Raw genomic sequence first — 10,955 nt, 5'->3', positions numbered from 1 at the left:
CTGATCGACACGTTTGATATCCAATACGAGCCTGGTCTGGGATTTTCTATCTTTTGCTTCCCTATCAAGGATCTCTTGTGCCTGAAGACACCTCATCATTATTTCACCTTCAAATATTGGGAGCGTATTCCCACCCTGCATTGAGTGCAAAGAGAAGTTCCCACCTTCAGCTCAGTGCTCGGTGTTTTGGTCTGAGTCTTAGCCGCTGCCTCCGTTTGCCTTGCCCTGGCCTTGCCTCCCGATTTGAGCTTTGTCAACCCCCCCCCCCCCCGGCCCCAAAAACGCCGTGGTTGCTCAGCAGATCCAGGATCTGGCTCTCCGGTCAAATGAGAAGTTGAGAGACAGCAACAGTTTCCAACAATTCATTGCGACTTTTGCGCCTCATCTCCCGGGTTCTCCACCACCAGCTCGCACTCTGGCCCTCACCTCGCCTCTTCCTCCGACGGTCCTTACCACACCGTTACTCACTCCCTCCCTCCCTAATCAAAGTGTATAGACCTGTCAATCACCGACCAGACCGCCAACCACGCTCTCGTTTCGTCTCGTCTATTTGCCGCTTCTGTTCCGCATCGCATGCCGCCTTGACGAAGCTCCATATCCCACGCGCAACTGCATGCGCACCGCGGCCACATAATACCTGCACACCCCTCTACCGAGTACGGAAGCACCACCTCCTTAGTCACCATGGACGACTCATCACCCCAGCAGCCGTCCTCTCCCGAAAGCTCAAAGTCTCCTGAACAACCACCTTCAGAGTCAACCTCGTCCTTCATGGCTTCGCCGACAGCCTCTTCTCCGCAGTCTCCTTCCAGGCCCCCGTCGCTGGGCTCGTCAGGAAACGGCATGACTCCTGCAATGAACCCCTCCTCCGCTCCGCTAGGTCCTGTCAATGCAGCCAGAAGACCTGGCCCGCTGCCTTCGCGTGCGAGCGGGCTGAACTCTGATATCCAGGCGAAGATGAAGGCGTTCTCCCTATCCCGGCAGGGTGCACCTCCCGCAAAGGCACAGGCAGGTGGATTTACCGGTCAACAGCACGGTGCGTTTCCAGGCGGCGCCTTGACAGGAGCTCCTCCTCCTTCTCCCAGTTCTTCTGCTGCCAACCTTCGAATACCTCCTGGTATGCAACGACCGAATGCGCCAAGTTTCGGCTCCTCACCCTCCCCGATCACCGGCAGTCCTCGAATGATGGGCGCAAGGCCTCCCGTAGGCGGACTGGCAGCAAAACGAGGCTTGAAGCCAGGTGGCATGAAATTGTCAGATGCGCACAAGCCTGCCCCTGCTGGACAGGAGGAGGACAAGACAGACACCGGCTCTCAGTTTAACAAGTACTCGAACATCATTGATACAAAAAAAGGCACTCTAAATTTCCAGAACAAAGCGGTCATCCACGGAAGCGGCATTGATTTTGCTGGTGGCAGTACCTTTTCAATTTCTCTGGACGAGGTCGACACCTTATCAGAGCTGGGCAAGGGCAATTATGGGACTGTTTTCAAAGTCAGGCACGCTCGGCCCAAAATGAGGCGCCCTGGTCTGGGATTGCGAGGCAATATGGTTCGGCAATCATCAGCCTCCATTCCAAGAGATGACGAAGAGACAGATTCACAATCGGACACAAAAGGGACAAGCGGGCTTGTCATGGCCATGAAAGAAATCCGCCTCGAGCTCGAGGACTCGAAGTTTGCCGCCATCATCATGGAGTTGGACATTCTACACCGATGTGTATCACCTTTCATTATCGATTTCTACGGCGCGTTTTTCCAAGAAGGTTCGGTTTATATCTGCATTGAATACATGGATGGCGGCTCTGTGGACAAATTATACGGAGATGGGGTCCCGGAAGGAGTCCTGAAGAAAATCACCTTGTCGACGGTAATGGGGCTCAAATGCCTGAAGGATGAACACAATATCATCCACCGAGATGTCAAACCCACGAATATACTGGTAAACACGCGTGGGCAAGTCAAGATCTGCGATTTTGGTGTCAGTGGCAATCTGGTGGCTTCGATAGCAAAAACCAATATCGGGTGCCAGAGCTACATGGCCCCAGAACGCATATCAGGGGGCGGCATGGCTCAAGTCGGCGCCAGCGGAGGTACCTATAGCGTTCAATCCGACATCTGGTCGCTCGGTCTCACCATCATCGAATGTGCACTCGGCCGATATCCCTATCCCCCCGAAACCTACGACAACATATTCAGCCAGCTTAGTGTAAGTCCTTGCGCACCTTTCGACCGCAGGCAATTGCTAACAAGTCTCCCATAGGCCATTGTGGATGGTGATCCCCCAGATCTTCCAGCTGATGAGTACTCCGAAGCGGCCATTGATTTCGTACGGGGTTGCCTGAACAAAATCCCCAGACTCCGACCAACTTACGCCATGCTGCTCCGGCATGCTTGGCTCGCACCACTCCTGAAGCCACCCACGATTTCCGAGGATGAGGAAGGTGAGCAGGCAGCCGAGGCCGGTATCGAGTCGGCCTTCTCAAATAGTGCGGCCCCCGACACTGCGGACAAGGAAGTCGCAGACTGGGTCAAGAGCGCACTGGAGAAGAAGAAAGCGGGCAAGTTGGCGTCGCATAAGAAGCCTGCGTTACACGAAGCGCCGCTGGATGCGGTTCCAGGTAGCCCTCTGCTCACTCATGACGGGCCTATGCCTTTTGGCGGGGATGCAATGGCACCTGATGTCAAGGCAAACGTCGGAGTGAAGGTGGACTCGCGGGATTTGTTGGCGGCAAGGGTAGAGGGTATAGATTTTGCTTCATAGTTTGCCCAAGTGTCTACAGGATGGCGATGGTTTCATGACCCAGATTGGGACCGAAGAAAGTGTAACGATAACGATGAACGACGAAAATGCATCACTCTCCCATAGAGCGGCCAAAATTCAAGATCCGGAAGGAATGTCCCATCTTTCACTGCCTGCTATATTACTATATTACTATATTACTTCTGTCTACTCGCTCACGTCGGGAATGGTAAAGCTGGAAGAACACCCGCTCCAAAAGCCTGGCGGTGATGGTGACTCTGGGTCTCTACCAAATTATTTGACGGGACATGACGCCCAATGATGTCAGTGGTTGGTTGCCCTTCGTGAGACGGCCTTGAATCTCTTACATCCTCTCTCTCTCTCTCTCTCAGGGACAACCACTTTCTGAAGACCACCGAACAGATCTGTCCAGGCCCCAAACGAGCCTGCTCACGGGCGAAGGTCTGTTATGCTGTACAGAAACTCCAACTCTCTCGTCGAGCAAGAATGGGCCTCGTGCGCAGACTATTAATCTGGGCAGCCGTGGATGGCGTCGTCCTCCAAGCTCATGGTCCTGCAGAGCACCCGAAGGCACTTCAGATCGACTACCAGAGCCGGCAGGTCAAGGAGCTTCAGAAATCGGATGCATTAGCAAAGAAACCAGCTCCATTGGAAGCTCACGGTATAGTCGGTAAGGACTCCCACGCCTTGGCGGATGAAACTTGAGTCGCTTAGCCCAGTTGTAGGATTACTCTCGATTGCTTCGTCTTCTTTCCTTATCGCAATCACCCAACGGGAGCAAGTTGCCCAGATATTTGGAAAGCCGATCTATGTCATTACGGATGTTGCCATTGTTCCCTTGTCTTCCCAAACCGAAGCCTCCCTGGCCATCACGACCGCCATAGAATCCCAGTCGTCCGACTCCTCCACAACTGACACGGATACCGATGTGACCGACACGGAGGGGCAAAGTCCTAATCCGCAGGACCTAGAAGAGCCCGAGACTCCTATCGAGCACAAGGCCCCTCAGCAAAAGATATCAAATCCCACCAGCATCGCCAGAGATGTCATTGCTAACCGAGGCCAATATGGACGATTTGCAGCCCAATGGTTTTCCAAGCAGGGCTGGGGCGGAGGCAAGAGCTCGGGCACCACGTCTGACCCTTCAGCGAGAAGCGACACGACCTCGAAGACGGGGACCAGCTCGAGTCCCGAAGCAGATGCGGCGGTAACAGCAAATCAACCTGAAGCCAGTACCGACATTGAAACGCAAGAACAAACCCATAGCAAAGATGCCGAGAAGTTACTGAACGACACCTCCATCACCGAAGCGACTCCCAAGATTCTCAGGAGGACAAAGATGATATTGACCTCGGGCAGTTATTTCTTCTCGTACGACTTTGATTTGACGCGCAGGTTAGCGATCATAGAGGGGCACGCAACTGCTCCTTCGCGCGAGACTCTTGACCCTATGGTAAGGTCACATTGAAAATCGTACAGAATAAGCTGGGTTCTGACTGGAGCAGTATTTTTGGAACCGACGTTTACTGGGCCCGTTCATGGACGTCAGGCACGATTCGTTTATGATGCCCATCATACAAGGCTTTGTAGGGCAAAGGACTTTCACGGTCACAAAAGCAGAATCAGAGAATCCACAGTCGGCCTGTGTAGTGGACGCCGAGCATGACGAGCAGTCGGCAGGGGTACAACACGCCATAAACCATGCTAAACAGGGCCTTGCCAACATCAGCACTGATATGCAGTCTTATCTCCTCACGCTGATCTCACGACGATCGGTCAAAAGATCTGGCCTGAGGTACCTTCGACGTGGCCTTGACGATGAAGGCAACTGTGCCAATGCTGTGGAGACTGAACAGATTCTATCCGCTCCAGATTGGTCTCCTGCGCGGCGAATACGATCGTTCGTACAGATACGGGCCTCTATTCCCCTTTACTTCTCACAGTCGCCCTACTCGTTGAAGCCGACACCGATGCTCCATCAATCACCATCCAAGAACGATGGAGCCATGAAGACGCATTTTCAGGATCTCAGGAGACGATATGGTAGTGTCCAAGTAGTCTGCTTGGTGGATAAGCATGGTCCTGAAAAGATTATCGGCGATGCCTTTGAGAAAAGGGTCCACTCCTTGCAGGACTCTAATCAACTCGAAGACGTCCAGTACGAATGGTTCGATTTCCACGCCGAGTGCCGCGGCATGAAGTTCGAGAACGTCTCGAGGCTTGTTGACAAGCTCGAAGATACTATCAAGAACTACGGCGAGACAGTGATCTCCAAGAACGGGATCGAGACAACCCAATCAGGAATCATTCGCACCAATTGTATGGATTGCTTAGACCGCACTAACGTTGCTCAGAGTGCCTTTGGACAGTATATGCTGCAGAAAGACCTGGCCAGAGAAGGATTTGAGATCGATTTGCTGCACGACGAGACCACTACCTGGTTCAATACCCTATGGGCTGATAATGGGGACGCCATATCCCGGCAGTATGCATCTACAGCAGCACTGAAGGGCGATTTTACGCGGACCCGTAGGCGGAACTATCGTGGGGCATTGAATGATTTTAGCCTGACCTTGACTCGATATTATAACAACATGGTCAATGACTATTTCTCCCAGGCAGTCATTGACTTCCTACTCGGCAACATGTCGTGGAGAGTGTTTGAAGATTTTGAGAGCAGTATGATGAGCAAAGACCCAGGCATATCCATTGATCAAGTTCGGCAGACCGCAATCGAGAGTTGTGCAAAGCAAGTGATACAGGAGCAAGATGAAGACCTTATCCACGGCTGGACAATGCTGACGCCGGCACACGAGAACACCCTGCGGACCATGCCGTTCGAAGAGGCGGTGATTTTGTTGACAGATGCTGCTCTGTACTGTTGCAGGTTTGACTGGACTACCGAAAAGCTTGCCTCTTTTGAGAAAGTTGACCTGCGATCTGTCTCGAAGATCCGGTATGGGACGTATATCACGTCGACTTTCAGTGAAAGACAGATGAAAGAAGAGCTCAACGCCGGGGTTGTGGTAGTATATCAGCCTGGAAAGGGAAGCACCATTCGAACGAACACGAGATCCTTACAGAATTATGTTGCGCCCCAGACAGACGACTCTGAGAATCGCATCGATGGAGGAACAGGGATCCTGTCTTGGCTCAGCCCCAGTTCAGCGCCAACGTCGAGAAAGCTGGCCATGAAGGTAATCCCAGCAGCAACGACAGACTCGGATGGAGTTGCTGGACCTCAGGCAGAAGCACCACTGGCGGTAGCTGAGAACATCGCAAGTGAGATTCGACGAGCGCTCACGGGGCCAACAGAACTTGGTGAGCAGCAAGGAAATGACCTTGTAGAGCAGTCAGCCATCATCTCGTTGGAGGAAGCGAAGAAACGGACCGGATATTTCGAGCAGCTAGGACATTCCCTTAAGAAGATGGTCTGGACATGAGACAACAGACAGAGCATAACATTGCAGTTCAGCCTTGTGTCTCCCAGAGTATATCGTGCGCATGCAACGATTGTTCTGCAAGAGAGTCTGTTTGTCCAACAAGGCACAACACCGCCCTTGTCCTCCTGCTGCCCCATTACCACCCCCCCCCCCCCGAGAACGGATCAATGTCGGCTTATTGTAAATCCGTCCCGGCTTAGTCACACTGCCGTATAGAATGTGATTGGCGGGGAAGGAGGGGCGCTAAAGACGATCTGGATCTGGGATCTCGCCATGCCGCAGAGTTTCATCCCCCCAAAACTGCTCTGCATGCCCTTGTCCCAAATTCTCCTCCACCACTATCTTGTCGTCTTGTGTCAGAACAGTGTTGGTGTTAACGACGGCCGTCTGGCTCGGCGTGGTTGGTGAGTGGATACTGTATGCCGAATTCTCGGCGCCCTGGACGACTGATAAATGTGTGGGAAAGTTTCAACTGACTTTGGCTTCTGTTCGCAGGCTTGAAGAAACGAGTCGGCTAAATTCACGAACAACCAACGACCTACCTCACTTCGCCTTAGTTCTCACCGCACCTAACGTTCTACCCCAGACAAACGGAAACGTGAAGCATTCTTGTCCCCTTCGCTTTTCTTTATAACCTCCTCCCACCACGACGTTGGGCACCTTTTTCCCGATCGAAGAGCCTCCGGGCAACGGTGCCCGTCATGACGTGGCAACCGGAGGAGGATGGGTTGAGGCAGTTATCGGAATACCTCAAGAATTCCTTGAGTGGCCATGACAGGGATAAACAAAAAGAAGCTGAGGTGGTGCGTGTTGACTTCCTGTCTTCTGTCTTTTGCTGCGAACAAAAAAAAATAAGAAATCTGGGGTAGAAGATCCCCGCGCGGGTTTTCAGAAGGGACAATCCCAAAACTTTCCAGAAGAATAATATCACTAACCAGGACATGGACAAAACAAACAGATGCTCATGAATGCGCGCAACAACAAGGATTATGTCAATTACCTTACCTACATCTTCAGCACGCCGCAGTTGGGCCAGACGCTGAACCTCGCAGCACCTAGTCTCTTCCTCATTCGGTATGCGGCAGCTGTCAACCTCAAGAACCACATCAAACTGTTCTATAGTCAGATCCCCAAGGATCAATTGGCATATATCAAGGTCGCCACACTCAATGTTCTCCGCGACCAGAATTCGCAGTTGCGCAGTTTCGCCGGCACTGTAATCACCGAGACCGTCCAACAGGGCGGTCTGCTTCAATGGCCTGAGATCCTGCAAGAGCTGCTATCGCTCGTGGGTAACAGCAGCGGAAATTCTGCGCCAGAGACGCAGGAAGGTGCGATGAGCGCTCTGGCGAAGGTCTGCGAGGATAACCGAAAATTGCTCGACAAGGAGTTCCAAGGTCAACGCCCCATGACTGTCATTGTGCCGAAACTGCTCGAGTTCGCCGTTCATCAAAACCCTAAAATCAGGGTCTTTGCGCTCAGTACCCTGAAGTCGTTCATTCCGCAAAAGTCCCAGGTTCTGTTCTCTGCATTGGACGTCTATCTGCAGACTATCTTTCAACTCGCTACAGATCCGGACGTGCAAGTCAGACGCATAGTGTGCCAATCGCTCGTACAGCTTGTGGACTCGAGACCAGACATGCTGGCGCCGCATCTAGATGGACTGGTCAATTATATCCTCACCCAACAACAGACGACTGATCATCCAGATCTTGCGTTGGACGCGGCCGAGTTCTGGTTGAGTGTTGGGGAACAAGATCAATTGCGAGATCAAATGGGGCCTTATCTGGAAAAGATCATTCCTGTGCTTCTCGCGGGAATGGTATACGGAGAAGAGGATGCTTTCAGACTGGGTGGTGAAGAGAATAATGCCGACGTTGAGGATCGCGCGGAAGACATCAAACCTCAATTTGCCCAGACCAAGGCGGGAAGAGGTGTTGTTTCAGTCGAGAAGGAGGAGAGTCAGCCTGGAACGCCGCAAGCAAATGGGACATCACAACCTAAGAAAGATCTGAGTGATGGGGAAGTTGAGGAAGAAGATGAAGACGAAGATGAGTGGGATGACGAGGATCCGGAGAACGCGTGGAGTTTGCGCAAATGCTCTGCCGCCGCGTTGGATGTTTTCGCCGTCAATTACCACTCGGCCGTCTTCAACATCATTCTGCCATACCTCAAGGAGAACCTCTCACACACCCTTTGGCCGAAGCGCGAAGCCGCGGTCCTCGCTCTTGGCGCCATCGCAGAAGGATGCATGGATGTTGTCTCCCCTCATCTTCCAGAGCTCGTTCCATTCCTCATCTCTCTCTTGTCAGACGAGGAACCCGTCGTTCGTCAAATTACCTGCTGGTGCCTTGCGCGCTACTCCGAGTGGGCTGCCCGGCTGGATTCCCAGGCTGATAAACAACGCTATTTCGAGCCTATGATGGAGGGTCTCCTTCAGCGCATGCTCGACCAGAACAAGAAAGTCCAAGAAGCTGGCGCTAGTTCCTTCGCTTCTCTCGAGGAGAAATCTGGCGACAAGTTGAAGCCATATGTCGAACCTATCTTACGGCAATTCACCGAGTGCTTCAGACGATACAAGGATAAAAACATGTACATTCTGTACGACTGCCTGCAAACCCTCGCCGACAATGTTGGCCCGCAGATCGCCAAACCGGAGCTTGTCGACCTCCTCATGCCTGTATTGATCCAACGATGGAACAAAATTCAAGACGACTCCCGCGAAATGTTCCCCTTACTTGGCTGTCTAGGTTATATCGCCATGGCTTACGGCGATACCTTCGCACAGTTCGCCCCCCCGATCTTCGATCGGTGCATCAAACTCATTTACGCAAACCTGCAACAGCACATGGCTTACATGAGCGGTCAAACCGTCGATCAACCAGACAAGGACTTCATTGTGACAGCATTGGATCTTCTTAGTGCGATCATCCAAGCCATTTCTCCAGAGAAATCAGCGCCACTCGTCCAGAACTCGCAGCCTCAGTTCTTCGACCTCCTAGGTTTCTGCATGGAAGATGCCACGACAGATGTGCGTCAATCCGCGTACGCGGTGTTGGGTGACTGCGCGATCGCACTCTACCCGAGTCTTGATCCCTACCTGCCCAAACTCATTCCGATCCTCATAAGACAACTTGATCTTGACGCCATCCCAGATACGGATTCCGAAAATGGCTTCAACGTCCTTGCCAATGTGTGTTGGAGCATGGGCGAAATCGCCGCGAGAGCACAGACCAGCAGAATCTCACCTTTGATCGAACCGCTCTACCGCGGCATGTTGTCGCTGATTACGAATGAAGAAGTTCCTGACGCAGCAAGTGAGAACGCCGCAACCGCATTGGGAAGACTCGGTCTGCCGTGTCCGGACCATCTCGCGCCCTTCTTGTCCGAGTTTGCAGAGCCCTTCTTGCAGTCCATGTCCAAGATCACCACGTCGCATGAGAAGGCCTCGGCATTCATGGGGTTCAACAACATTCTGGAGAAGAATCCTCAAGCCATGGAGTCCAGTCTGGCATTGTACTTTTCTGCGATCGCGCAGTTCCCCCTCAAAGGGCGGCAGGGACAGGAATACAGCGACGTCCGCGCCAGTTTCGCCCGGGTTATCAACGGTCTCGCCGGCCTGATCGGACAGGAGAGGTTCGAAGGCTTCATTGCCGGGTTGGCGGCGCCGGTTCGAGCCAAGTTGAGAGATGGATATGGTGTTGGCTCCGGATGAGGAGGACGGCGACAGAGTCGCGGGACCTGTGCGGTTTGCGGGAACAGCCACCCTTCATCCCCGCAAGTGCGGAATTCGGTGCATGGAAAATGAGGACGGAAGAGGAGACGAACATGAAGACAATGCAGCCACCAAGCCCCTTCAATTCAATTACGTTGGACTGTCTGGGAAGCGGAAAAGAGGGAGAGCAGAGGAGTCAATCCAGACAAAATCAGTTGGACCCATTGCGGTGGGGTAGGGAAAAAGCAAGACAAGAGAAAGAGCACAAATGGGTCGTCGACATGATGAACGAGACCGAGATGAGACGATCGATGGAGAGTGACTTGAGGGGAAAAGAGGATGAAAACTCTCGAGCTGGTCGGAGGGAATTGTTGGAATACGCCCATTCGCCAACAACCAAACAAACACACAAACAGCCCCTACGTCGAACAACGATTCTGCCACACTCGACGTCGAAGCGGCCAGCGGGCGGGCGTCCCAACAAGCGAGAAACAAGGAAAAGCACCAAGAACGCAGATGAAACGACATGACAAGACACGACACGACATCGTAACAGGACGAGGATGAGGATGAACTGCGCAATTCGAAGCTTGCATGGGGGCGCTGTTTTGTTTCGAAGCGAAAAGGGTTTCTCTTTCCTGATCAGACCGAACGAGCAAAACGATCTATTACCGAAGGGCGGGGGGAACCAGAAGACCAATCGGTCAGAAATTTGAATCGGCTGCTCCTCCCTTGGCCCTACTTTGCCTTTGTCTTGCCTTGCATTGTCTTGCCTTGCCTGCCCTATATACAATACTAGGCTGGGGCTGAGACTGAGACTGAGTGAGCTATCTCGAGACGGACGACATGTGCGCAGCTGATGGACTACACCGAGCCGAGCTGCAATCGAATGGGAAACACCTGCTTCTTTTTTTTTTCATGTAGAGAGCGTGATCCTTTAACCCCTTCTCCTCCATCCCCTTTTCTTTCATCTGTAGCGTAGATAGTCGAGAGTAGATAGCAGATAGCTTAGGTACTCCAACCCCCCCCCCCCC

The 10,955-nt window shown here is 52.7% G+C and overlaps 3 protein-coding genes across 3 annotated transcripts; all 3 read left to right on the top strand.

The window, feature by feature from the left end:
• The first annotated feature begins 258 nt into the window (after positions 1 to 258).
• PV07_01290 (uncharacterized protein) lies at positions 259 to 2,918 on the top strand. Its single transcript, XM_016387802.1, has 2 exons — positions 259 to 2,208; positions 2,263 to 2,918. The coding sequence occupies exons 1-2, from the start codon at positions 685 to 687 to the stop codon at positions 2,761 to 2,763; spliced, it is 2,025 nt and encodes a 674-aa protein (XP_016254730.1). The 5' UTR covers positions 259 to 684; the 3' UTR covers positions 2,764 to 2,918.
• A 234-nt stretch (positions 2,919 to 3,152) lies between these two features.
• PV07_01289 (uncharacterized protein) lies at positions 3,153 to 6,239 on the top strand. Its single transcript, XM_016387801.1, has 3 exons — positions 3,153 to 3,433; positions 3,489 to 4,216; positions 4,269 to 6,239. Exons 1-3 carry the CDS (start codon positions 3,250 to 3,252, stop codon positions 6,204 to 6,206), a joined length of 2,850 nt encoding a protein of 949 aa, XP_016254729.1. The 5' UTR covers positions 3,153 to 3,249; the 3' UTR covers positions 6,207 to 6,239.
• Positions 6,240 to 6,513: 274 nt separating this feature from the next.
• PV07_01288 (uncharacterized protein) lies at positions 6,514 to 10,950 on the top strand. The gene is made up of 3 exons (XM_016387800.1): positions 6,514 to 6,610; positions 6,702 to 7,009; positions 7,165 to 10,950. The coding sequence occupies exons 2-3, from the start codon at positions 6,908 to 6,910 to the stop codon at positions 9,919 to 9,921; spliced, it is 2,859 nt and encodes a 952-aa protein (XP_016254728.1). The 5' UTR covers positions 6,514 to 6,610; positions 6,702 to 6,907; the 3' UTR covers positions 9,922 to 10,950.
• Positions 10,951 to 10,955: the final 5 nt, after the last annotated feature.

Source organism: Cladophialophora immunda, assembly GCF_000835495.1.
Source record: "Cladophialophora immunda strain CBS 83496 unplaced genomic scaffold supercont1.1, whole genome shotgun sequence".
In the NCBI taxonomy this organism is placed as follows: Eukaryota; Fungi; Ascomycota; class Eurotiomycetes; order Chaetothyriales; family Herpotrichiellaceae; genus Cladophialophora; species Cladophialophora immunda.
Note: the sequence above shows the minus strand (reverse complement) of the source record. Positions and strands in the feature narration are given on the sequence as shown.